The 27,128-nt window shown below is 41.6% G+C and overlaps 2 protein-coding genes across 4 annotated transcripts; both read left to right on the plus strand.

Annotated features, from left to right (window-relative positions):
• The first annotated feature begins 11,611 nt into the window (after window positions 1-11,611).
• On the plus strand, window positions 11,612-14,949 carry cxcr2 (chemokine (C-X-C motif) receptor 2). Its single transcript, XM_037789095.1, has 2 exons — window positions 11,612-11,755; window positions 13,480-14,949. Exons 1-2 carry the CDS (start codon window positions 11,693-11,695, stop codon window positions 14,554-14,556), a joined length of 1,140 nt encoding a protein of 379 aa, XP_037645023.1. The 5' UTR covers window positions 11,612-11,692; the 3' UTR covers window positions 14,557-14,949.
• A 5,404-nt stretch (window positions 14,950-20,353) lies between these two features.
• On the plus strand, window positions 20,354-26,963 carry faima (Fas apoptotic inhibitory molecule a). 3 transcript variants are annotated; one of them, XM_037789099.1, is made up of 5 exons: window positions 20,354-20,517; window positions 23,948-24,081; window positions 24,211-24,439; window positions 25,701-25,750; window positions 26,638-26,963. In XM_037789099.1, the coding sequence occupies exons 2-5, from the start codon at window positions 23,965-23,967 to the stop codon at window positions 26,785-26,787; spliced, it is 546 nt and encodes a 181-aa protein (XP_037645027.1). In that variant the 5' UTR covers window positions 20,354-20,517; window positions 23,948-23,964; the 3' UTR covers window positions 26,788-26,963. The 3 variants fall into 3 exon arrangements, with proteins under 3 accessions (XP_037645027.1, XP_037645026.1, XP_037645028.1); XM_037789098.1 differs by having other exon boundaries at window positions 23,951-24,081; XM_037789100.1 differs by lacking the exon at window positions 20,354-20,517 and adding an exon at window positions 21,616-21,912 and having other exon boundaries at window positions 23,951-24,081.
• The last annotated feature ends 165 nt before the right edge of the window (window positions 26,964-27,128 follow it).

Consider the following 27,128-nt stretch of genomic DNA (forward strand, 5'->3'; position numbering starts at 1 on the left):
CCAAAATAGGGGGTGGGGGGTTGTTCATAAAAACATAGTGGCAGATTTATAACAACAGCTGTGTTCTCCTCCAAAAGAATTTAAGAACTTTCCGCTTCTTCTTTTCCAGTCAAGCCACAACACAGCTGTAGGGTTTTAAAGTGTAAGACTCAGGCCTATTCCTCCAAAGAGAGCCACTGAAGAACCCACAATGACTATCCACTGCTTCAAAAACCATAGAGTGCTCCAGGGATGATGTATTTTTGTAGGCCAACAAGGAAGTTAGCATCGCCCTGGGTTCCCTCAACAAAAGCCCAATGGGGTTTTTCCATTCGGTTTTGGATTATTGCAGAAAATAAACTCTGTGGGAAACGCAAGTTTATTATACTTAAACAATTTGTTCAGCAACATAATCTTCTCAAACGAACACCACTTTTATGATTTTTGAAGTGAATGCAATCGCCAGAAGTAGAATGCTAATGTTCCGTGAAATAATGACAAATATCATGGACGTGTGTTTGTCACAGAGCTGATTTTCTGCAATAATCCAAACCCCGATGGAAAAATCCCATTGGCCTTTTGTCGAGGGAACCAGGGCGATGCTAACTTCCTGGTTGGCCTACAGAAATACATCATCCCTGGAGCACTCTATATTCAACGAGGCTCTAATGGCGGACGAGTCGGGGTGATGACGTTTAGTAGTCTCATTTGCTGCTACCGCCTTTTTAAGACACATAAAAGCATCAAAATTCACGAGTGTGATATTTACTGACGTGTTTTATATCGTAGAACAAAACGTTAAAATCTATTAAGTTTGTGTTAACCACAGACCTTATTTCAGGCGTCTAAAAACCCATTTAAAAAAAAAGCATTGACTTAGATACGAGAGAACTGGAAGTGCTAAAATACTAACTCATTTCTGGGTTTTAGGACTCATTCCTGCAGCACTCTATGTACAGCAGGCAGCACTGCACACACTCATGACTTGCACAAGAAAAGCCTGAGGCTGTTACAAAGCAAGCGGTTTGTGAGCAGCATGTGCCTCTTGAATGCCGGTGTGCACGAGTACATCTCCTGTTTTGCAGGGTTGTTAGTTAAGCTGTGGAGGAACAAAGATATTGGTGTTATATGCAACAACAGCCCTAACAAACGAAGAGGTGATAACACACTGTTTCTTCAACAGCCTCTTGTTAAACAGGTATTCTATGCAACGTCATCGAGCGCAGGCATGGGCACTCCGAACAAACGCTGCCGTTGAGTCACTAAATACTGAACATTCACTGAGAGCCGATACTAACTGAATGGTGAATACATGCTATGTAGTGTGTAACCCTCCTGTTGTCACTGTGTAAATAGCATACCATTGTAAGTCCTGCTCGTTTGTTATGCCTGGTGTATAGTTTGATGCTCATTCTTCTTATAAAAAGGTCAATATTTGTTTTTATGAAGGAGGGGAGCTGAACTGGTTCCACTGGATGAAGAAGAATTCAGTTCCCAGGTCACTGAATGAATCCTGGTGTTTATCAGACGGCCCTTTTCTTTCTCTGTGCCCCCGGGCACATTGGACTGTTGCCTTATGGGATGTCATTGCTGTGAATCTGTTTTATGCGTGATTTATTCTCTGGGAAACAAACCTGAAAAGCCAACCACTTGGCTGACTTTGGTGCTCTGTCAGTATCACGATCATCGTTGAACATACTTGGCCATAGGCATACTGAATATTTTCAATTAATAGACATTTCTTGTGACCTGTCAGGTTGCTGTGCACTCAGTTCATTGGCGTCCACACACAGCCCCACCTAGCATGATAATCTCCAGTTGTGTGCAATGTGGTCCTTATAAGGTCAATTATGCATTTGCAAAGTCAGCCTTCTCATCCTGAAGCTTTCAGACAGAACCTGTTTCAAACACTGACGCTCCTCCCTTCACACAAAATCCAACCTGCTTGTTATTTATGAGTTTGGCAAGGGGCACGTGGGAGGTACACCCTTTTTTCTGTCACCTGACACTTCAGGTATACCTTTTAGATAACTGCTGACATAGGAAGGAAACCTGATATTGGCTTCTTTGAAAGGTAAAGGGTACAGTCTCATCAACTCTTTACAAGGTTCAAATGAAGTTTCTTGTGTAAGAGTACATGGCAAATAAATAAACTGGGCCTGTTCATTAAAGTTGCAGAATGTTTTTGCATCATTGGGCAAAAAATCCATAATAACCTTTCAGCATATTGTAATTCAAGTGATCTGAGAGATGATTATACTTCTGCTCCTCCTCATGGCTCTGTTTTCAGGCTTTAGAAAATCTAGGTTGTGACGGGAGACTTTGACCAATCACAGGTCATTTCAGGGAGAGAGCGTTCCTATTGGCTGTTCATTCAACGGAGGCCGCTGTCAATCACTCACAAACTCTGATCAAACGGTCAAACTAGGCAGCGCTGATCAAAAATGAATCAATATTCTGTTACTGTAATGACTATTTATCTCCTCAAATGCGTTCAGAAACATCTTGTAGTGTACTGTTTAGCTGTAAAATTAGAAAGTTTGCTCCAGCTGGTGGGCGGTGCTTGGTATTTCCTCAACTGATCTCAGCATGGCGGCTGGGTCACAAACTTTCTCATTTTACAGCTAAACAGTACACTACAAGATGTTTCTGAGAACATTTTACGCGAGAAATAACAGAAGAAGACGTAACAGAATATTGATTCATATTTGATCAGCGCTGCCTAGTTTGACCATTTGATCGGAGTTTGTGAGTGATTGACAGCTGCTCAGAGACGGCAAGGCCCCAGCTCGGCTCTGATTGGTCCTTTCCTCCAGTCTGTGAAATGCCATTAGGAGCACCGGAGGACACAGAGGTACATGATTGTTTTCAGATTACCTGTCTCATGCACTACTGTCAGGATATACTGATCGTTTTATAGAAATAACTTTTTAAAATCATATTTGCTCCAATTTGACCTACTGCTGCTTTAATGTTTGAAACACTGTTGGGTTTGCGTTTAAGGTCACCTGAACTTGTCACTTTGTGAACAAAACTCATACTTTAAAAGTGTACTTTTTGGGGAAAATGCAGCCAAAATCTCAAGGAGAGAAACACAGTTAGCTTCAGCCTTTCTCCGCCACTTAAACACACAGACTCACTTCTGTTTCAGGCAACAAAAAACACACACACACACCACCAGTGTGTGGGTTGGCATAACATTTTCATGGCTCCTTTCTGCTCTGTGAAAGAACAGGCCTGTTATTTTAAGCTTGACTCAAATGCTCTAAAATATCCTAAATGGCCTAGTGGTTGAACTTGATTAAGACTTGGTTTTTGGAATATATATGCTGTGGCTTGGGTTGCTGTGAATAACGCTGAGTGTAATACAAACCTGGAAATCCAACTCAAAGGCTCTGGTTCCTTATGTGAAGGCCAATAGAAACGCCTTCCACTGAATGAAACAGAGTTTGGAATCTAAAATAAGACCATCTGATGTCATCTTATAAAACCAGATCCTCGGTCCACACAGTTTGTGCTTTTGCTCAGCCAAAACTGGCATGGGTATGTGGTGCAACTGCAGAGCCCACAGAGGAACAGTAACGGATACCACAGAGTTGAGAAAAGAAAGTCATGGGAACTACTTAGCTGTATAATTTGCTGTACCTCTGCCTTACAACAGAAAAAAGCGAAACAAAAAAACAAGCTTTCCAAACTTTTGGACATAGAAACAAGGCTAATATGACTATGCACCTATACTTGATAAAACAACAAAAAAAATGATTAGAAAATAGATATTGTTGAGGAAAGATAAAAAGACACTGAACTCAGAGGCCATAAGATAAAGAGGAGTCCCAAAGAGAATCACCACAAAGTTTTCTGAAACCCAGATGCTGACTCACTGTGAGTCTGCCTTTTACAGCCACAGCAAGTCAAATTCCTTGTAGGCTAGTTGAACCTAGTCTGATGCAAAACCTAGTTGAAAACTAGCCTGCAAGGAATTTGACTTACTGTGGCTGTAAAAGGCAGACTCACAGTGAATCAGCATCTGGGTTTCAGAAAACTTTGTGGTGATTCTCTTTGGGACTCCTCTTTATCTTATGCCCTCTGAGTTCAGTGTCTTTTTGTCTTTCCTCAACAATATCTATTTTCAAATAATTTTTTTTGTTGTTTTATCAAGTATAGGTGCATAGTCATATTAGCCTTGTCTCTATGTCCAAAAGTTTGGAAAGCTTGTTTTTTGTTTCGTTTTTTTCTGTTGTAAGGCAGAGGTACAGCAAATTATACAGCTAAGTAGTTCACATGACTTTCTTTTCTCAACTCTGTGGTATCCGTTACTGTTCCTCTGTGGGCTCTGCAGTTGCACCAATGCTTTTCAAATAGGCCTCAACACTTAAAGGTAGGTTTGGTAATACTGAGAAACTAGCAAGAGTACACTAGATTTAAAAAAAAAAAATTAACCAACCGAAAAACCCAGCACAGTGTTGCAATCTCTTTTCCACCCTTACCAAAAAGAAGTTTATTCAAGTGTGCTATTAGTATACTTCTGTTAAACTTAAAATAAGAGAGTATACCTTCAGTTTACTTTTGATGTACTGATTAACAAAAGTATGCACAAGTATACTTGGTTTATAGGCCTACTTGTACTTAACCTTTTGATCGAGATATACTTAAGAAAACTATGATTAAGTATTCTTGCCTTATAGGCCTACAGAAATGTATACTTGGCTTGCAGTTGTGCTTACTATTTGATAGAGTAGCCTATTTAACTGTGTGAGAAGTAGCTAGCAGCACTAGCTCCAAAAGTCCCTAAAACTAGTGGGAAAATCGGCAAGTCGGCAACACTGACAGCCCGTCCCTTCAGCCTTCCCTCCAAAGCCACTCCCCCAAAATTATCATTATGAACATAAACATATTATTATGAACGTAAACAATGAAAATGGTTATTGTTAGCACCAACAGCTGTTAAGTTAGCAGCTTGAGGAAGACTTGCGTGCATGCTGGTAGACAGGCAGGGCTGATTACAGTCCTGCGACAGCCATAGATACCACATTTTCTTTTCTTTTTTTTTCAGAGCACTTGATTTATTGATTGCTGTTGGGATGTAATGATAATTTCAACAAATATAACACAAAAATGTATTTGAAGAGTACTACCAACCCTACCTTTAAAATAAAAAGAAGTTAAGTTAGCAGCACATGCTTTCCTTGGTAAGATTGTACAACTAACATCACTAGGTGTATTTCCATGAAACAGGTTATGTAAACCGATTATATTACTAAAGTGTTACAGAGAACAACAAAACATGCAACAGCCATACAACACAGCACTCTAGCAGGCCGGGCTGCCGGTGAAGGCAGAGGTCTATATGAAGTTTCTCACTGGCTCCTGGTCAATAAAAAGCAAATAAATAGGGATGTGACTGACTCTTTTGCACAGTAGGGACATTAAAGAAAGTGCTGAGTCATAGTTTTTATACGTTCAAGGATCCAGACGTCATTTTTAAAAATGGACTTGTCCTTGTGAATGTGCTGTGCAACTGTATCTGTAAGCATATAGCTTGTGAACTATAAAACACGTTTTTTAAGACGACTCTGTCCTTGTGCACCAATGTCAGATAGAGATATGAGGAAGTAAAGGAAAAAGACAGGAAGTTTGATTGCAATACTGAATTCCTAAAATACAGCTGCTGACCTGCATTTGAAATGTCAGGTAGCACAGGCCAAACGTGTCACTGACACAACAATAAAGACCTTTACTGACGAGCAGGAGTGTACACTGGCTACTGTTTTCTCATCCAACTCAACACCCATAGAAATGGACAGGACCTTTCAGTGGTGTGTTCACAACCTAATCTCCAGCCATCGAGCAGACAAAAACAAAAGCAAACAGAGCAGGCCGGGTAGATAGGAGGGGGGTCTGGGTGGTCCCATTTCAAACTGACAGCTCATAAGGCAAATAGGCAGCTCTATGTGCTGGATTATCTTTTTGCAACTGTAGATTGGGGTGTTAAAATAGCAGGAAGGTCTGAAATGACTAAATTTGCACCGGCTGGTGGTGGGTGGTGTTTTGTATATTCTCAACGTATTTCAACATGGCTGCTACAAGATGTTTTTATGAAAACATTTTATGTGAGAAATAGGCATTACAGTAAGAGAATATTGATTCATATTTGATCAGCTCTGCCTAGTTTGACCGGTTAGAGTTTGTGAGTGATTGACAGCTGCTCATGCTGAGTGTATTTTAATCACACATACTGTATATGTTGCATCAATTTGTGAGAGTCGGAGTGTTATTTGTGGGAAGCTCAAGCATCCGAGTCCCACTGGTGATGCTCTTGTGATGTGGCTCACAATCAGCTGGCGGCGTCACTCTGTTGCATCGACACACTGCACCAAGTCACCAGACGTTCACTGAAAAATGATATGATATCATACGGACACTCAATATAATGTGTGGTGTGTTCTGAACTGTGACTTATATATAAAGTTATTGTGGCGAGGAATGCCAGGAAACATTAAGTGTTAGAGTGTTAGATGGAAGAGAGAGAGGCCTTGCCGTCTACTGTCCTTTGCACAGTCGTGTGTTAAGGTCTTGCAGAAGTAATTCATTTCTATGGAGCTATACAGTTTAATATCCACATAGGACTAAACAGCCTCGGACCCAGAGGTTTAATACTCTCACTTCCTCCACAAACAATCAAGATTCATTTACTTGATTTGATTTCTTGGTTATCTAATTTTACAACTTTTGAAATAGTTGTATGTATGTATGTATGTATGTATGTATGTATGTATGTATGGGACAAGGAATGACATTTGACCTCTGCCCAATCCTTGAGGCTACAATGTGCTGATTAGAGCAGCCTGTGGTCCGACAGATGGGAAACAGACAACAGTCTTTAAAGCTGCAGTGGTAGAATTGGAGCAAATGTGATTTTCAAAAAGTTATTTTTATAAAACGGTCACTATATCGTGACAGTAGTTCATGAGACAGGTAATCTGAAAAAAATCATGTGCCTCTGTGTCCTCCGGTGCTCCTAACGGTATCTACAATATTTCACAGACCGGAGGAAAATAACCAATCAGAACTGATCTGGAGTCTGCCGCCCAGCTGCCGTCTATCACTCATGAACTCAAGAATTGTGGCTTCTAGTTTTCAATGAGTAAGTGATTAAGATTAAAAAGTTGTGGGTTGTTCCAATAGGCACATAAAAATTAGGTCCATTGTGCCGCATGCTTCCCATGTTGAATGTCTTCAGTGCATCCGTCTGAAACCGTCTAGAGAGCCTGACCTTTCCCTCACTATTGTTTCTACATTGTAGGTGTTTTTACAGATATGATAGCATTTGAAATTTTTTTTTTACCATGCTTATTGTGTGTCCCATTGCTGTCTCTCTCCTTATATTTTTGTAATCTCTGTTTCTGTGTTTTTGTTGTTGCTATTGTTATTGAATTATTTCACATTATCATTTGCTTTCCTTATTCTTTGATTTCATCATTTTACTTCGTATTTTCTGAACATGTTTAAAGGAGTACTTCAGTAATTTAATGTTACACTCAAAAGAGACAGATAAAAAGTCCCTGTCACGGGTAAAGCTCCAGAAACATTGGATCCTACATTTCCCATATTGCAACTCTATTACATCTTTGGGTAGAACCTGCCTCATAAATTCCCAGTTATTTCAAACCCCAAACCTCCAGTTTGTTAAGCAGACAGGACATTTACAACTATTTTGTTTTTATTATTCTTATTCCAGTAAGTCACAGAGAAGGTCTGCAGTGAACACATCGGATCAGGACTGCTGCTGCCCTCCACTGGACAAATAGTCAAACACAGCAATACAAAAAAAAAAATTAAGGGAAGAATATGTAAGAATTAGGGCTTTCAATCGATTCAAATTCTTAATCGCGATGATTGTCCGTAGTTAATCACGATTAATTGCAAATCAATCGCACATTTTGTATCTTTTCAAAATGTACCTTAAAGGGAGTATTTAATCCTCTTATCAACATGGGAGTGGGCAAATATGCTGCTTTATGCAAATGTATGTATATATTTATTATTGGAAATCAATAAACAACACAAAACAATGACAGATATTGTCCAGAAACCCTCACAGGTACTGCATTTAGCATAAAAAATATGCTCAAATCATAACATGGCAAACTGCAGCCCAACAGGCAGCAACAGCTGTCAGTGTGTCAGTGTGCTGACTTGACTATGACTTGCCCCAAACTGCATGTGATTATCATAAAGTGGGCATGTCTGTAAAAGGGAGACTTGTTGGTATCTTCACTGTAACTTTAAAAACTGAGCCCGCTACAACCTCAGAAATATCGATTGCATTAAGTCGATTGCGAGAATCTGGGTCAGTTCCAAGAATCAAGGTCTGTATTCATCAAACTGCTAAAAGTGGAGTGAAAGATAAAAGATGACGTTTAAAATCCCTCACTTTTACTGCTACTCACACATTTAAAGGGACTGTTGGTAACTTTTTACACGTATAAATCTACCGGGTCAGGATCCCATGCGCGCTCGTGTATGCACGCTCCGTATGCACGTTCTCGCTGTCTCGCTCCACCTCTACACGTGAACACGCGCACACTACACACTGCAGAAGAGTTAGTTTAGCTCTGAGAATATCTAGTGAATGTACAGGGGACGTTTGTGTAGAAATAACTGCTGTAGCTCCTCCAGACCAACAGAGGTTTCCCGTGTCTTGTGAAGTGACGGGGCTCCGCAGAGAGAAACGTTATCATCTCCGACCGGGTGCCGGTGTCTACCTGCGGGCGCAGTCCGGAGACAATAACGTTTCTCTTCCTGCTTCAGCCACGGACTAGTGTTGGCTTTCCTGCTTCAGCCCCGGAGGCTGAAGCAGGAAAGCCAACACTAGGATCAGCATTGATTCATGGAGAGACCTTCGTCTGGTCAGCTAACATTACTGCCAAGCAGCTGAAATATAGAGTGATATTGTGCTTTTAGCTGACGTGTGTCGCCTCACTGTTTTGAGCGATGCTCGTTCACGTCTATGTAGAGCGAGCACAAGCGCGAGCCCGACGCTGACTTTAGTTGACTTAACGGCCACAGGTGTCGCTGTTAACAAGCATTTCTGAAAGTTACAAACAGTCCCTTTAAGAATACAAAGTGTTAATCCTCTTTCTTTTGACTTAAGCCAGGTTTAAATTTCAGAGAGCTCTGGAGGTGTCTGGTTGGTTAGGGGGAGCCTTCTGAGTTCCTATGACGTCCAAACATAGACAGAGTGTGCACCTTTCTAGATGTGTTTTTGAACAGTATTAGTCATCATATCTGAAGCAACAAAAGTCAAATGTCAAATGTTCTGCTTTTTGAAGTCTGTCACAACAGTATTCAGTCGTAGAGAAACATCATGAAGAAAAAAGACAAGGTTCTATGAAAAAGTCTTAAAGTTTGTTCACTAACACCATGTGATACATTGGCATAAAATACTAGATATACCTTCATACTGTCTGATTGCACAAGTACATTTCCAAATGACAATGTTTTGTGATTACGGAGCCCCCCTAGACCCCTAGGAGAATATTTTCATTAAGTCGTGCCCTCAAGTTAGTAACTCTTTCCCTCACTCGAGGCAACGAGTTACTTCTTACTACTGCTCCAGTTACACTGCGCATGTGTTATACCCAATACAAGACCCGTGTCCGCCCGTGTCTCAGCCTCCTTCAATAGGCTTTGGTTTTACGGCAGCTGGCATCTTACCTCCTTTAGGTTTTACCTGTTCACTTTGCTAAATAATAATACAAAAATAATCTAGTACCACTGCCTCCGCGGCCCACTAGATGGCGCTCTGAGGCCCACCGGTGGGCCGCGGCCCACTGGTTGAGAATGGCTGCAGTAGGCTGTGAGACGAGTGGTCGTAGTAGTAAGAAGTAGTAAGAAGTAACTCGCTGCCTCGAGTGAGGGAAAGAGTTACTAACTTGAGGGCACGACTTAATGAAAATATTCTCCTAGGGGTCTAGGGGGGCTCCGTAATCACAAAACATTGTCATTTGGAAATGTACTTGTGCAATCAGACAGTATGAAGGTATATCTAGTATTTTATGCCAATGTATCACATGGTGTTAGTGAACAAACTTTAAGACTTTTTCATAGAGCCTCGTCTTTTTTCTTCATGATGTTTCTCTACGACTGAATACTGTTGTGACAGACTTCAAAAAGCAGAACATTTGACATTTTACTTTTGTTGCTTCAGATATGATGACTAATACTGTTCAAAAACACATCTAGAAAGGTGCACACTCTGTCTATGTTTGGACGTCACAGGACCTCAGAAGGCTCCCCCTAACCAACCAGACACCTCCAGAGCTCTCTGAAATTTAAACCTAGTTTAAGTCAAAAGAAAGAGGATTAACACTTTGTATTCTTAAATGTGTGAGTAGCAGTAAAAGTGAGGGATTTTAAACGCCATCTTTTATCTTTCACTTCACTTTTAGCAGCTTGATGAATACAGACCTTGATTCTTGGAACTGACCCGGACTCTCACAATGGAACGTGCATTGGCTTGTGGTTGCATAATCTATGACGATTATACAGTATATTCCTCTATTCTTACTGGGCCTAAAGTTAAAAACACTAATTTGTTTTAAGGCCACTAATTTCTTTAATGTATTAACGCAATCGATATTTTTGAGGTTGTAGCGGCTCAGTTTTAAAGCTCCAGTGAAGATACTGGTCCCATATGAAACTAAAAATGTCAGGACAGGGATGTCATACTAGCTTGTCGAAAAGGAGGTTATATAACGCTCCAAACCTATGCCATATTTTGCAGTGCAAAAACTTTCATGGCCATTTTCAAAGGGGTCCCTTGACCTCTGACCTCCAGATCAGTGAATGTAAATGGGTTCTATGGGTACCCACGAGTCTCCCCTTTACAGACATGCCCACTTTATGATAATCACATGCAGTTTGGGGCAAGTCATAGTCAAGTCAGCACACTGACACACTGACAGCTGCTGTCGCCTGTTGGGCTGCAGTTTGCCATGTTATGATTGGAGCATATTGTTTTATGCTAAATGCAGTACCTATGAGGGTTTCTGGACAATATCTGTCATTGTTTTGTGTTGTTAATAGATTTCTAATAATACATATATACATACATTTGCATAAAGCAGCATATTTGTCCACTACCGTGTTGAATAGAGTATAACACTTGACAAATTTGAAATTTTAAGGTACATTTTGAACAGATAAGAAATGTGCAATTAATCAAAATTAACTATGGACAATCATGTGATCACTATTAAATATTTGAATCGATTGACAGCCTTACTCTATAGTGTATTACAAATGGATGTAACTGTGTTGGACTCTTGTGATTATGGTATAGCAACATGGATATATTCTACTAGGTAAATTGCTTTATTTCCTAGCTGGGCATCTTACACAGTGTTAGAAGAAATTTTCACACACCATCAGATCATAACAAGTTCTTTGTTATCCAATTATCACGTCTGTTCTGCAGGTTCAACTTATCAACATCCTGTCACGTCCAACATCCAACTATGAGATCAAACATTTATGTTTTGAAAGACATAATATCTATGGTTTGCTTACTTCCCTTAAAGGGACGCAATTTGCAAATAGATCATCAGCAATACCAACACCAGCACACATGTTACCACATCTCTGAGTAAAGACAACAGTCCTTGCCAAATAGCTTCATTCTTGTTAAGCTGTGTGCAACAAGATAGGAGAGATGAAGCTGCAACTTTTGATCGTCAGTGTTTTGGTTGTAATCAGTCAAGAAGAGGAAAAACAGGTAAACAATGATTCTTTCTGAGTTTGTGTTATTGTCAGGTTGTAGTTAAGGTATTGAACTGTCATTCAAATTCAAATTTTTCATTCACTTTTGTTGTAAACAAGCAAATGATATAAGACCTACACACATAAGGCTAAGAAATTGTTTGTTTTGACTTTCAGTACAATTGTATGTTAAATATATGCTATTATGATACAGTGATGTGTAGTTCTGTCGTCTAAAGTGGTGATATTAAGCTCATTCTAATTCAAACTCAAATATTCAGCTTTTTCCAAATAAGTTTGTCAAATCTTAAATAATTAAAGCTGCATTTTGCAATTTCATACATCAGTCAGGCGTGAAATTGTATATACATTTCTTTTTTTACAATGGAAAGTTGCGGGAATGTTTTAAATTTTGGGAAGTATGCTTATTCACTTTCTTACTGAGAGTTAGATGAGAATATACCACTTTCATGTCTAGCCATTCATGATAAGGCTACAGCCAGCAGTCGATTAGCTTAGCTTAGCTTAGCTTAGCTTATCTTAGCTTTACACAAAGACGGAAACAGCTAACTATAAAGAAAAATAAAGTGCAGTGAGTGTATTTCCCAAAGTGGCAAACCATTCCTTTACAGCAGCTAACTTTCATTCTGATACTGTATCGAGAAGATACCTCACAAGTGACCATACCTTACTAAAATACTACTAATAATAATAATAATAATAATAATAATTTGTGCAAATACAGCTCAACAGTGACTGTCCACTTTTTGAATGCCTCCCATTCATTGACTCCATTAACATTTCAGAAAATCCTTATATAAGGACTTTTAAGCATGGAACCAAGCCAACCAGCTACGAGATGAATTGTTACCATAAAACATTTGAATCAGAGCAAAAAAATAATAATAATTGGAAAATGGGAAAAAAAAAAGGGCACAGATATAAGACTGTGTACATAATTATTTTAAGAATGAAAGAACTACTCATTCCATAAACCATTGCGAATGACAACTCACCGCCCCTGGAAACTACCAAAAAACATTTAAACTAAACCTGTCGATCTAAAATGAAGACAGATTCAGTCACTGCAGGCCTTATTTCTCGCCTCAAATATTTTCAGAAACACATTTCGGTGAACTCATTTCGTTATAAGAGAAAGTTTCCAAACGAGAAGCCGTGGTGGCCCGGTTTGAAATCCGGGAGCAGACAACGGAGCAGCACGTACGAGCATGTACCGTAGCCGTTTGCAGGTGCGGTAAACATTTCCATGGTAACAGTGAGCTCCACCAATCAGAGATGTCGCTGTTACACTTAGGATCGTGGGTAGTTTAGTAATTGTCCATGACATCGCAAATAAAACATGTTTTTCTGAAAACAAGGTTGATATTATACGGACATGTGGCTTCTACAGGAGCATATACCATTGTTCCACGATCTCGTAGCTCGTGTTAAATCTACCTTGGATGGTTACAACATTATGGCTAATAATCAAATCAGAATATGGATGGGATTTTCACTTCCGGGACCTCACTGTTGAGCTCTATAGGGTAAAACTTAACTATCTCAATTTGGTAAGTCACTTTTTTGGTGATTTAGGCTTATAAGATCCATTACCTGTTGCCAAGTGCTGCTTTAACAGTGTTTTTTTATTCTCTATGCCACTGTGGCAACACTGAACTGTCTGCTACTTCTTCTACCGCTACAAACTGTACAAACTGTAATGATTTTGTTTTTATTTAGCTGCTATCAACAGAGGAACCTGGCCTTGAATATTTCTTCAATTCCCTTAACAATTCTACATACGAGTATGAGTATGAACCATCTGCTCCTTGCAGTACAACTGCGCCTGGATTTAACAGCTTGGGCCTGATGATCGCCTACATCGTCGTGTTCATCCTCGGCGTGGTGGGCAACAGTGTAGTTGTCTATGTGGTTTGTCAAATGAAGAAAGGCAGATCCAGCACAGATATCTACTTGATGCACCTGGCGGTGGCGGACCTTCTCTTCTGTCTTACCCTCCCGTTCTGGGCCGTCAACGCTCATTCTGGTTGGATCTTCGGCAACTTCCCGTGCAAACTCCTTTCAGGCTTCCAGGAGGCGTCGGTATACAGTGGTGTCTTCCTGCTGGCATGCATCAGTGTAGACCGTCACTTTGCCATTGTGAGAGCTACACGTGTCTTGCCCTCCCATCACTGGGTGGTGAAATGGGTGTGCAGTGTGGCGTGGCTGGTGGCGGGATTACTATCCTTACCCGTGGCAATCCAGAGGGAGAGCTTGCATTATAAAGAACTGGGCCAGACCATTTGCTACGAAAACATAACTGGCGAAAGCAGCGACCACTGGCGTGTGGGCATGCTTGTTCTGCGCCATACGATGGGCTTTTTCCTGCCACTGGTGGTGATGGCGGTCTGCTACGGCTGGATTGTGGTGACGCTGTTTCACACACGTAATCAACAAAAGCATAAGGCCATACGCGTCATCCTGGCGGTGGTGTTTGCATTCGTTCTGTGCTGGCTGCCTTATAACATCACCGTACTGATCGACACACTCATACGAGGCAGCTCACTTGCAGTGGAGACATGTGAAACTGTCTACACGGTGGAAGTGGTGCTAAAGGTGACCCAAGTGTTGGCCTTCATGCATTGTGCAGTGAATCCAGTGCTGTACGCCTTCATTGGGGAGAAGTTCCGTAACCAGCTGCTCTCAGCTCTTCACAAACACAGGCTCATCAGCAAGAGGCTCCAGATGGCTTGCAGGAAGGGATCTGTCAACAGTGCAGGGAGCACCAGATCTAGAAACACCTCTGCTACCATGTAAATAACAGGGTTAGCCTGGCTCTGTCCAAAGGTAACAAACTCCACCTACCAACACCTCTAAAGGTCACTAATTAGCAAGTTATATCTCCTGTGTTTAATCCGTACAAAAACCTAAGTTTAAAAATGGCAAATTGCTGTTTTACAGATGTTTATGTACCAAAGTATTTTTTGGCCTGGGAGCAGTAACATTTGACTTTAGAGGTGCTGGTAGGTAGATTTTGTTCCCATTAAGGCCCAGACACACCAACCCGACATGAAAGAACAAGCGGCGATAAAGGCCACCAGTTGCGTCACCTTTTGTCTCGGCTAAAAAGTTGCACTCGAACACACCGCAAAGACTGCAGCCGACGGCCAACTACCACGTACGTTCTGCTCCTGCGTGACATGAAATAACTCTCCACAACAACAGGTGGCGGTAGTCTGTATTTGTCATTCAAAAAGGGAAACTGGAAGACCGAGGACTGCAGATATACAAGCCGTTGTTACAATACGTACATGAAATAAGCAGCGTTCCTCACTTCTGTTTCTCTTCTCGAGCACTGATTAGTTTAAGCTGAATCGACAATCAGAGTGAATTCTAGACTAGGACCGACGAATGCTCACCGACGGCCCCAAACTGTTCCATGGCCGACCGTTGGCTTGGTGTGTCAGGGCCTTTAGACCGAGCCAGGGTAGCTGTTTCCTTCTGTTTCCAGTCTTTATGCTAAGCTAAGCTAAGCTAAGCTAACCGGCTGCTGGCTGTATAGCCTTATGTTGAATAGACAGACATGAGAGGAGTATTTTCTCAAACAACTCTTCAAAATTGAATACGCTTATTTCCCAAAATGTCAAACTAAACCATGCCATCCTCTAATGTTTTATTGCCTTAACTAATAACACCAAGGATGTACATGGTTCACATGGCTGGTACTAAAGTAAAGAGGGGATATATCATGAAAAACTCTTTTTCAGTGCTTGTGCACATACATTTGGGTATCTGGAGCGTCTACCAACCCACAAACTGTGACATAAGACAACCCAGTCAGTTTTTTGTGGGCTGTCTAGATCAGAAAACATGTGATTCAACAAGACATTCATATGTGGCTCCCCTTCCTATGTCACATGCAGGCTCATTAGAATATACCGCTCTCCATCTGAGTATCTCCACTAACTGGATACAGCGTTGGAAGCGGGCTCCCATTCATTCCTATGAGAGTTGCTCAGTGGCGCATGAAGCCAAAATGGCTCGACTGCCGAGTGATAAAGTACCCGGATCTTCCGGCGATCTTCCACATCCATTGGGCCCATAGAGCAGGAGCAGTAGTGTTTTTCTTTAACTCCGCCTCCCAGCCCTCGCTCCAGCCTCAGTCTCATTTACATGAACGGAGGAAGGGAAATAACTCTGGTTTCAGCAATTAATGCATTTTGCAACTTTTAGGACCTAATGATTTAAAATGAGGGCTCAAGTTGATTTACCTCAAAAAAGTTATCCGCCGACTTGCAGACGTGTCTTTCCCAATGTAAGTCTATGGGAAAAAGTATTTTTGGGCCCAAAGGCATCACATGATGAACACGGAAGTTGTAGTACCACCGTTTGACCACTACAAAATTTTGCTTCAATGCCTGGCACTCTTCCTGGGGGCTTGATCCCCACCCACGGCTTGAGAACTACCTTTCCATATTTTTCTTGCAAGCCAATCAGAGCAGACTGGGTATTTCGGGAGGGGGCCTTAAAGAGACAGGCGCTAAAACGGAGCATTTCAGACAGAGGGTGAATACAGGTCAATTCAGACAGACAGATGAGAAAAATAATGTGTTTTTTGAACATTAAAGCATGCAAACATGTTCTAGTAAAAACCCAAAATAAAAGTACAAACCTGGAAATGAGCATGATATGTCCCCTTTAAAAGTGGATCGTCGCTTCAAAGCTTTAGCAGGATGTCTGCTTGCTTTAGGATCCGGTCACAACCCAGATGTGTACCCTTTAGCTTAAGAGGGTATTTTAAAAAAAAAAAAGAACCTTGCCTTGATGTCTTTTGATGCTGAGTGATTTAACCATGTTTGAAGTGTAATTATTGAGTCCAGCAAGTTTGCACTCCAGAAAAAGAAAACCTGGTTGTTCAACCTCAAAAATATAAATCAGTTGTCAGTGGAGGAAGATGTGGCCCACCACGTGTACACGTACAAGTACATTTGTGTAGTTTTTCATGAAAAGAAAGCCCTTTGAGTCTTTTAATAATATCATTTTTGGATTCTGAGACATTGTGGACATCACTGGAGAGCCATTTTCTTATTTTGCAATCTTTTAATTCGAACAAAAAGAAAAAGAAGTTAACAACTTCTTGTTTTTGTCCTTATGCCAGACAGAAGTGAAAACAAAAGTATTTTTTTCATAATCAGACATCTCAATCTTTCAAACAGGAAGAAGTGGTGAAATCAGCTTTCGGATTTCAAAAACCAGGTAGTGACTGTCTCTTTGATGACTGCTTTTTCTTACCGTCCAGCAACTTTTTTCTTATGTCAAGATATATGCTTATCCGATCACATGGGTATGTTGTCATGTGCAGGTAGCAGGCTACGTGTGGCTATGGTGTGTGTGCATGTGGGTGGCTCTGTGGTTGATATAACAGAGAAGAAGGGTTTCTTCATGAGAAATTGTGCAGTTGTCATGATTGTGAAACAAATTACATGGAAGGGGTGGAATGTTATTGTCTAATCATATGAATCATTATTCTGTTATGCTCTGCTGTTTCTGCAAAACTCATTAAAACAACAAGTTTAATAAAGCCTACTCTTCTGAGTGATTTCTAATAGTTCAGTGTTCAGTTATGCTGAAATGCAATTTTTAAGATATATAACCCAACATGTATGTGTAGTGTACTTACAAATTCCCATTTATCTAATATACAGTATGGAACTCTTATAGAAATGGCTTGGTAGTGCAAAAAATAGTACTGGTTGTAAAAGCAGATGAAATGTAGATTTATGCTTGGATTAAAATAAATCCTTAAACCCTAAACCATGTGTGGTCTTTCCTCAGTCGGAAACAGAGACAGGTGATCTGAGAGGGGAGAGGACGGGAGATGGGGAGACAGAGACAGGTGATCAGAGAGGGGAGAGGACGGGAGATGGGGAGACAGAGACAGGTGATCAGAGAGGGGAGAGGACGGGAGACGGGGAGACAGAGACAAGTGATCAGAGAGGGGAGAGGACGGGAGATGGGGAGACAGAGACAGGTGATCAGAGAGGGGAGAGGACAGGAGATGGGGAGACAGAGACAGGTGATCATGGAGGGGAGAGGACGGGAGATGGAGAGACAGTCAGCTGCAGCTGGACTCAGTACCTGTTGGAGGACTCTTTCAGTGCCACTACAGCGCTGCAGTAACGTTACTGATCTGTGTTTCAGCAGCAGGTTATGAAATGAATTGTTTTGTCCTTGGTTTTTAACATTGTAAAACTCATCTTTACATCCAGGAACAACACAATAGTGTCCCCTTTTTTATTTTCTTCTGTTCTGTATCTCCTCAGTCCTCGTCTTTCATGGTCTCTACCGTTGTATTTGTGTAACTCAGCTGAGCCAACCGACCTGGTGACGTCACAGGCCAGGGTACTGCAACATGGCGGCGCTATTGTCACGAAAGCTGCAGGAAAGATGAAACAGATCTTCTTTTTTCTCTTAAATGCTGACATTTGTCATGTTTGTTTTAAAATGGTTCATTAGAGTGGAAATCCATTTAGTAAACCAGCTTAACTTGGTTCAACGTTTCATTTCCACTTTAAATGAGATGAGGCCATCCCATATCATTAGACATAAGGCCCTTCTCGCCAGAAGATGGAGCTGTTTTCCACCAAATCATTCAATCATTGAACTTGTTGGGGTGGGACAACTTACATTTTCTAATAGGCACAGAGATTGGTGCCATCAGGTAATTTGCTACAGAGCTCCAGCAACTATAACCTGAGCAGAGGTCTAATTAGCCAGAATAAATACCTGTGAGGCAAGGCAAGGCAAGGCAAGGCAGCTTTATTTGTATAGCACATTTCAGCAACAGGGCAATTCAAAGTGCTTTACATAAACATTCAAGAACATTGCGACAAAGTGCAAAATAACATTTAGACATAATTAAAACAGTCATAAAAATGTTAAAGATTAGAAAATAAAAACAAGCTAAAAATAAAAGCTAGAATAGAAGCTAAAATAGAGTATACCACACAAGAGTAAAAGTTATAGTGCAGTATAAGATCATTATCTGGTTTAATAAAAGGCAGCAGCAAACAGGAAAGTTTTAAGCTTTGATTTAAAAGAACTCAGAGTTGGAGGTCCTGCAGTTTTCTGGGAGCTTGTTCCAAATATTTGGTGCATAAAAACTGAACGCTGCTTCTGCATGTTTAGGTCTGACTCTGGGGACACTAAGCAGACCTGATCCAGATGACCTGAGAGGTCTGGATGGTTCAGAACATAGCAGAAGATCAGAAATGTATTTTGACCCTAAACCATTTAGTGCTTTGTAAAGCAGCAGGAGTATTTAGAAATCAATTCTCTGAGAGACAGGGAGCCAGTGTAGAGACCTCAGAACTGGACCGGTATGATCCACTTTCTTGGTCTTAGTGAGGACTCTGAGTGACAGGGAGCCAGTGTAGAGACCTCAGAACTGGACTGATATGATCCACTTTCTTGGTCTTAGTGAAGACTAGCAGCAGCGTTCTGAATCAGCTGCAGCTGTCTGATCGATTTTTGAGGAAGACCAGTAAAGACGCCGTTACAGTAGTCAAGTCGGCTGAAGATAAATGCATGGACTAGTTGTGTGAGGGCAGTGCTGATGGCTGAAGTATTCACACAGGCATTTTTGAAGGACGTCATTTTCACATGTCACAATAGGAAAAGTACCGAACGTAAAAGTACTCAATTCAGAAAATGGCCCATGTGAGTGTTATTGGATTATTATTTCTGATGCATTAATGTCCTGAGCATTTTACTGCTGTAGCTGGTCAAGCTCACCTGAAATATATATAGTAGGGTTAGCTACCTCCTTTAAAAGTCAGAATCTCACTCTAGCTGGTTTTTGAAAGTTGGTAACCTCCCTGGCTAATGTTTCATCACTGCTTTCCTCTTCTTGCTACAACACACAACACTAGTGATGTGTCGGTCGCGAACGAGCCGGCTCTTTTAAGTGAACGATAAGAGCCCGCTCCCGTCCGAGAGACGTTTTTTTTTTCTTTTCTTTAATTAATTTAAGGCAGAATGATAGGATGATCTTCTCCGCGCCACGGGCACTCCATACGCTGACTGTGACTTAATGATGTCAGTGCCACCAATCAGGTGATGACAGACATGGATCATACCATCAAGCAGGGAGGGGCAGGGAGGGACGGCGCGCTGATGGTCTACAGGTACAGAGCAGGAGGGAGAGGAGGAGAGAAAGAGAGAGAGGAGTTTGGTGCGCGAATAGCAGACAAGACGAGTGACAGTCGAAAACGAAGCAGCATGTAAAATTATGGTATTCTGTAAATTATAAAGTTTAGTATAAACATAATATATTAAATAATTTAAGTGATATATTTGCACACATACTGATCAAAAATTAAAACAGCGCTAAATTTGGCTAAATTATAAAACGCAGAAGTGGTAAAACGAAGAGCCGTTTGGGAGCCGAAAGAGCCGGCTCTTCTTGGTGAGCTGAGCCAAATGATCTGGCTCACTAAAAAGAGACGGAATTCCCATCACTATCCTCAATGAGAGTTTATAAGTGCCCCCCCCCCCCCCCCCCCCCCCCCCCCCCCCCGCCCAGTGGGCGTGGTCAAGCCTGTACGTAGGCGGATATATCATGTTTCCATGGTAACAGCATAGTCGCAGCTCGTGTGTTGACTCTGCAGTAGCTAACTAGCTGACTAGCTGTGAATAAACTGCTCTACAGTGTCCTGCTGATCATCTGTGAACCTCTGAGCTGAGCTGAGCTAGAGCGCTTCCTTCAGGAGCAGTAAGGTAATCATAATGTATATTGAAAGATGATATTAATGAGCTGATGTCTACCGTGATCCTCTTATAGTAGAGAAGCTAACGTTAGCGGTCAGAGCTACAGACAAGTTAGCCGACATATGATTGACCGACGCAGTGATGCTTCCGGTTTCTTTTCAAAATAAAATCCCAGTTTATTGAGGCCAGCTAACCACTACAAGCCTTATGTCAACCTATTAATGATATAATGGAAACTAATGTTTAAGTGCTTTGTAAAGCTTAAAGAGGATCCATCTGTACCTGTCACATGACTTGTCTTTCTGAAGAGTAAATATGCCTTAGTTAAAACACTTTGGAAATGTCGATATAACGTTGTAGATGTGAAAATGATACATTAATAGGATTTCTACATCAATAGTTTTGTACCACATGACCTATTCTGTTGAATATTTGTCACATAGTAAGGCTAATGATTTGTTTTTGTCATGAAAGTGGCAGTAGGCAGTATATCTTTGGCATTATTGGGCAAAAATTCCATAATAACCTTTCAGCATATTGTAATTCAAGTGTTCTGAGAGAAAACTAGACTTCTGCTCCTCCTCTGTTTTCAGGCTTTATAAAATCTAGCCTGTGACAAGAGACTTTGAGCAATCACAGGTCATTTGAGAGAGAGAGCGTTCCTATTGGCTGTGCTCTGGTCATGTCACCAGAACTTGGCGTTCCTTCAACAGATTTCACAATGGCAGCGGCATCACAAACTTTCTCATTTTACAGCTAAACAGTGCACTACAAGATGATTCTGAAAACATTTGAGGAGAGAAATAGGCATTACAGTAACATGATATTGATTCATATTTGATCAGCGCTGCCTAGTTTGACCGTTTGGTTGGAGTTTGTGAGTGATTGACAGCCGCCTCTCATAGACGGCAGCTGGACAGCAGACCTCAGATCAGCTCTTACTGCTTGTTTTCCTCCGGTCTGTGAAATCTAGCAGATGCCGTTAGGAGCACCGGAGCAGAGTTTTATACACACACAAAAAATACGTTTTTTTAATCATATTTGCTCCAATCTCGCCTACTTCAGCTTTAAGTGAGTGTTTTGTTAGAAACCACAGACGAGAACACTCAACACCAAAAGTAGACTCTTTTATTTCAAACACTGTTATTTTGAAAGGGCAAGCCTGCCACCGGAAGTTGTAATGCAACAAACTGCGACAGCTTCACATGTTCTCCACAGCCATGTTTCTGTGACCAGTAAAGTCATGTTCATGTTTTAACGCTATGCGCTGTAGTTACTGTACTGAGGTAGTCATATTATAGTATACAGCTGGAGATACACTTCAACCTGCACTGACAAGTAGCATTAGGTTCACCGTCTTTGTTATTAACTGACTAACATCAGCCCAGTTTGTCTGCTGGCACGGTAAACAACAGCGTTGACCGTCAGCCATGCATCTGATCATCTGATCCATGCATCTGATCCATGCACATTCAGTAGTGTAGCTGTGTTATTGGTCGTCTACATTAGTAGTGTAGCTGTGTTATTGGTCATCTCCAGTAGTAGTGTAACTGTGTTATTGGTCGTCTCCAGTAGTAGTGTAGCTGTGTTATTGGTCGTCTCCAGTAGTAGTGTAGCTGTGTTATTGGTTGTCTCCAGTAGTAGTGTCACTGTGTTATTGGTCGTCTCCAGTAGTAGTGTAGCTGTGTTATTGGTCCTCTCCAGTAGTAGTGTCACTGTGTTATTGGTCGTCTCCAGTAGTAGTGTAACTGTGTTATTGGTCGTCTCCAGTAGTAGTGTAACTGTGTTATTGGTCGTCTCCAGTAGTAGTGTAGCTGTGTTATTGGTCGTCTACAGCTTGAGTGTAGCTGTGTTATTGGTTGTCTCCAGCAGTAGTGTAACTGTGTTATTGGTCCTCTCCAGTAGTAATGTAGCTGTGTTATTGGTCTTCTCCAGTAGTAGTGTAACTGTGTTATTGATCGTCTCCAGCAGTAGTGTAACTGTGTTATTGGTCATCTCCAGTAGTAGTGTAGCTGTGTTATTGGTCGTCTCCAGCAGTAGTGTAACTGTGTTATTGGTCATCTACAGCAGTAATGTAGCTGTGTTATTGGTCGTCTCCAGTAGTAGTGTAACTGTGTTATTGGTCATCTCCAGTAGTAGTGTAGCTGTGCTATTGGTCGTCTCCAGTAGTAGTGTAGCTGTGTTATTGGTCTTCTCCAGTAGTAGTGTAACTGTGTTATTGGTCGTCTCCAGCAGTAGTGTAACTGTGTTATTGGTCGTCTCCAGTAGTAGTGTAGCTGTGTTATTGGTCGTCTCCAGCAGTAGTGTAACTGTGTTATTGGTCGTCTCCGGTAGTAGTGTAGCTGTGTTATTGGTCGTCTCCAGTAGTAGTGTAACTGTGTTATTGGTCATCTCCGGTAGTAGTGTAGCTGTGCTATTGGTCGTCTCCAGTAGTAGTGTAGCTGTGTTATTGGTCGTCTCCAGTAGTAGTGTAGCTGTGTTATTGGTCGTCTGCAGCTTGAGTGTAGCTGTGTCATTGGTTGCAGTAGTGTAACTGTGTTATTGGTTGTCTCCAGTAGTAGTGTAGCTGTGTTATTGGTTGTCTTCAGCAGTAGTGTAATTGTGTTATTGGTTGTCTCCAGTAGTAGTGTAGCTGTGTTATTGGTTGTCTCCAGTAGTAGTGTAGCTGTGTTATTGGTTGTCTCCAGTAGTAGTGTCACTGTGTTATTGGTCCTCTCCAGCAGTAGTGTAACTGTGCTATTGGTCGTCTCCAGCAGTAGTGTAACTGTGTTATTGGTCCTCTCCAGTAGTAGTGTAGCTGTGTTATTGGTCGTCTCCAGTAGTAGTGTAACTGTGTTATTGGTCATCTCCGGTAGTAGTGTAGCTGTGCTATTGGTCGTCTCCAGTAGTAGTGTAGCTGTGTTATTGGTCGTCTCCAGTAGTAGTGTAGCTGTGTTATTGGTCGTCTGCAGCTTGAGTGTAGCTGTGTCATTGGTTGCAGTAGTGTAACTGTGTTATTGGTCCTCTCCAGTAGTAGTGTCACTGTGTTATTGGTCCTCTCCAGTAGTAGTGTAACTGTGTTATTGGTCGTCTCCAGCAGTAGTGTCACTGTGTTGTTGGTCCTCTCCAGTAGTAGTGTAACTGTGTTATTGGTCGTCTCCAGCAGTAGTGTCACTGTGTTATTGGTCCTCTCCAGCAGTAGTGTAACTGTGTTATTGGTCGTCTCCAGCAGTAGTGTCACTGTGTTATTGGTCCTCTCCAGTAGTAGTGTAGCTGTGTTATTGGTCCTCTCCAGTAGTAGTGTAACTGTGTTATTGGTCGTCTCCAGCAGTAGTGTCGCTGTGTTATTGGTCCTCTCCAGTAGTAGTGTAACTGTGTTATTGGTCGTCTCCAGCAGTAGTGTAACTGTGTTATTGGTCCTCTCCAGTAGTAGTGTAACTGTGTTATTGGTTGTCTCCAGCAGGCTCTGAAGACAGGATGATGTCCAATGATCTGGCTGGTGTGTGGGAGGTGGCACTGAGTGATGGAGTCCACAGGATCGAGTTTGAACATGGCACGACCACCGGAAAGAGGGTCATCTACGTTGATGGAAAGGTATGGATCTTTAGTGCTGCGAGCCAGGAGAGAGACTGCTTCTCATTATAAAACCTGACCCCTTTTATTAACGACAGCTTCTCATTACAAGGTCAGCTGTTGATTTCTGATTGATCCATCACACTGCAGGAGATCCTGAGACGGGACTGGATGTTCAAACTTGTAGGGAAGGAGACATTCAACGTGGGCAAATCAGACACCAAAGCAACCATCAACGTCGATGCAGTCAGTGGGTTCGCCTACGAGTACACGTTGGAGATCAACGGGAAGAGCCTGAAGAAGTACATGGAGAACAGGTCAAAGGTCACCAGCACGTGGGTTCTCAACTTGGACGGCACTGACTGCAGGGTGGTCCTGGGTGAGCCTCTCTGTGTCTGTCCATCAATCATCATCTATTCATTGGTTATTATGATGTGGTGTGAACCCTCTTTGGAGTTCCATTAGTGTCTGGGTTTATTTGTTTGTTGGCATCATCAAGCAGGATAGATGTTGGATTGATATTTTGCATAGTGTGATTTCTGCCCCTTCAGAACTACCCACTGATATTATGTCGGAGCAGAGGTTAAGCTCTTTAACAGCTTTAAGCCCCACGCCATCTTCAGCCACCTCTGTCATCGAGTTAATCCTTCTTATAATTATACTGCTTACAGCTGATCAGGCGGCATGCTACCTGAAGCGTGTGCAACACATACTGTAAGAAGGGATGCACCCTTCTGACTTATTCAGTCCCGATAACGTTAGTAATACCTGGGCTTTGGGTATCGGCCGATACAGAGTGCTGTACATTATGGTGCAGTAAATATCTATATATCTCAACAATAAAGGAATGTAAATAATTCACTGGAGTGGTGAAAATATGTAGGCGATACAGTATCACAAATAAATGGTTGTGGCATCATGGTCAATGAGTTCAGTTGTTGTTGATAACAACATAACGATCATAACCAGCTTCATGATGCCGTTGCGTGGTGTTAAGGGAATCCATTAGCCTTTCTTGTCCCATAGAAAAGTTAGATCGGACATTTTTATGTAGATCAAACTCTCTCTCTAGACTTCTGCTCCTCCTCATGGCTCTGTTTTCCGGTTTCAGAAAATCTAGCCCATGACGGGAGATTTTGACCAATCACAGGTCATTTCAGAGAGAGAGAGAGAGCGTTCCTATTGGCTGTGCTCCGGCTGGTGGGCGGTGCTTTGGTGTTTCCTCAACTGATCTACACTACAAGATGTTTCTGAAAACATTTTACGTGAGAAATAGGCATTGCAGTAACAGAATATTGATTCATATTTGACCGTTTGATCAGAGTTTGTGAGTGATTGACAGCTGCTCAGAGACGGCAAGACTCCAGATCAGCTCTGATTGGTTGTTTTCCTCCGGTCTGTGAAATCTTGTGGATGCCGTTAGGAGCACCGGAGGACACAGAGACACATGTTTTTTTTCCGATTACCTGTCTCATGCACTATTGTCAGGATATAGTGACCATTTTATAAAAATAACTTTTTGTAATCATATTTGCTTTATTTCTACCCACTGCTGCTTTAACTGTTGGGTCACATCACTTACTTTTATTGTCCAGCAGCAGCATGTTTCATTGATTCAGTGTCTGTTTACTTTCTTTCAGAGAAAGACACGATGGATGTTTGGTGTAATGGACAAAACATTGAGACTGCAGTAAGTGACAGTAACTGATACTGATTTGTGATACAACAAAGGATACACCACTTAATTTAAGAAGTCATATGTTAATACTAAATCAACAAGTTGTGAATACACGTCTCCTAAAGTCAGAAACCACAGCACTATAAACTCTACAATGTCTGTGGGTAAAAAGCCTCAAACAGCCTGTAGTTAAGGCTATCACTTGATTACAATATTTAATCGCGATTAATCACGATTGTCTCATTTTTTATCTGTTCAAAATGTACCTTAAAGGGAGATTTGTCAAGTATTTAATCCTCTTATCAACATGGGAGTGGGCATATATGCTGCTTTATGCAAATATATGTATATATTTATTATTGTATATCAATTAACAACACAAAACAATGACAGATATTGTCCAGAAACCCTCACAGGTACTGCATTTAGCATAAAACAATATGCTCCAATCATAACATGGCAAACTGCAGCCCAACAGGCAACAACAGCTGTCAGTGTGTCAGTGTGTTGACTTGACTATGACTTACCTCAAACTGCATGTGATTATCATAAAGTGGGCATGTCTGTAAAGGGGAGACTCGTGGGTACCCATAGAACCCATTAACCTCCTTCATAACAACTAGTATGACATGGTTGGTACCGATGGATTCCTGAGGTTTTCTAGTTTCATATGATGCCAGTATCTAGCTTTAAAACTGAGCCCGCTACAACCTAAAAATGTCAAGTTGCATTAATGCGTTAAAGAAATTAGTGGCGTTAAAACAAATTTGCGTTAACGTGTTATTATCACGTTAACTTTGACAGCCCTAGTCTGCATATGAGAGCAGCTTCAGAGCCGACAATACGGAACTGAACGACCACTTTCTCAGTCCACTGTTTTGTCTGATTCGCACCTGCAGGGGGAGTTTGTGGACGACGGCACGGAAACCCATTTCACACTCGGAGACCACAACTGCTGCGTGAAGGCCGTGAGCAGCGGGAAGAGGCGAGACGGGATCATTCACACGCTGCTTGTGGACGGCACAGAGATAGCCGAATGCACAGAGTGACTGTGTGTGTTTACATTTGTATGAAAGCAGATGTGTGACTTGGTAGACCTGTAGAGTAGGAGAATGTCATTTAAAACTGTCGGAGTCGGGGACCAACTGACGGAAATACGAGCTCCTATGTTTTGATGGCCGTGCTCCGGAGAGTATATTAGCCATATATTGGTACTGTAAGGGTTATTATTTTTTTTTTTTTTTAAAGTTATTTTTTGGGGTGATTTTTAAGCATTTTATTGATAGGACAGTGGATAGAGTGTTGGAAAGGGGGAGAGAGAGAAGTGACATGCGGAAAGGACCACAGGCCGGATTCGAACCCGGGTCCACCGCTGCTAGGACTGAGCCTT

This window comes from Sebastes umbrosus, chromosome 13, assembly GCF_015220745.1.
Source record: "Sebastes umbrosus isolate fSebUmb1 chromosome 13, fSebUmb1.pri, whole genome shotgun sequence".
Classification (NCBI taxonomy): Eukaryota; Metazoa; Chordata; class Actinopteri; order Perciformes; family Sebastidae; genus Sebastes; species Sebastes umbrosus.

Excerpts from the sequence above, each read along its gene's own strand:
- cxcr2 (XM_037789095.1), top strand. The coding sequence starts at position 11,693 with ATGAAGCTGCAACTTTTGATCGTCAGTGTTTTGGTTGTAATCAGTCAA. Across the intron at positions 11,756-13,479 it reads GTCAAGAAGAGGAAAAACAG|CTGCTATCAACAGAGGAACC; the intron begins GTAAACAATGAT and ends GTTTTTATTTAG.
- faima (XM_037789099.1), top strand. The coding sequence starts at position 23,965 with ATGATGTCCAATGATCTGGCTGGTGTGTGGGAGGTGGCACTGAGTGAT. Across the intron at positions 24,440-25,700 it reads TGACTGCAGGGTGGTCCTGG|AGAAAGACACGATGGATGTT; the intron begins GTGAGCCTCTCT and ends ACTTTCTTTCAG. Across the intron at positions 25,751-26,637 it reads GACAAAACATTGAGACTGCA|GGGGAGTTTGTGGACGACGG; the intron begins GTAAGTGACAGT and ends TCGCACCTGCAG.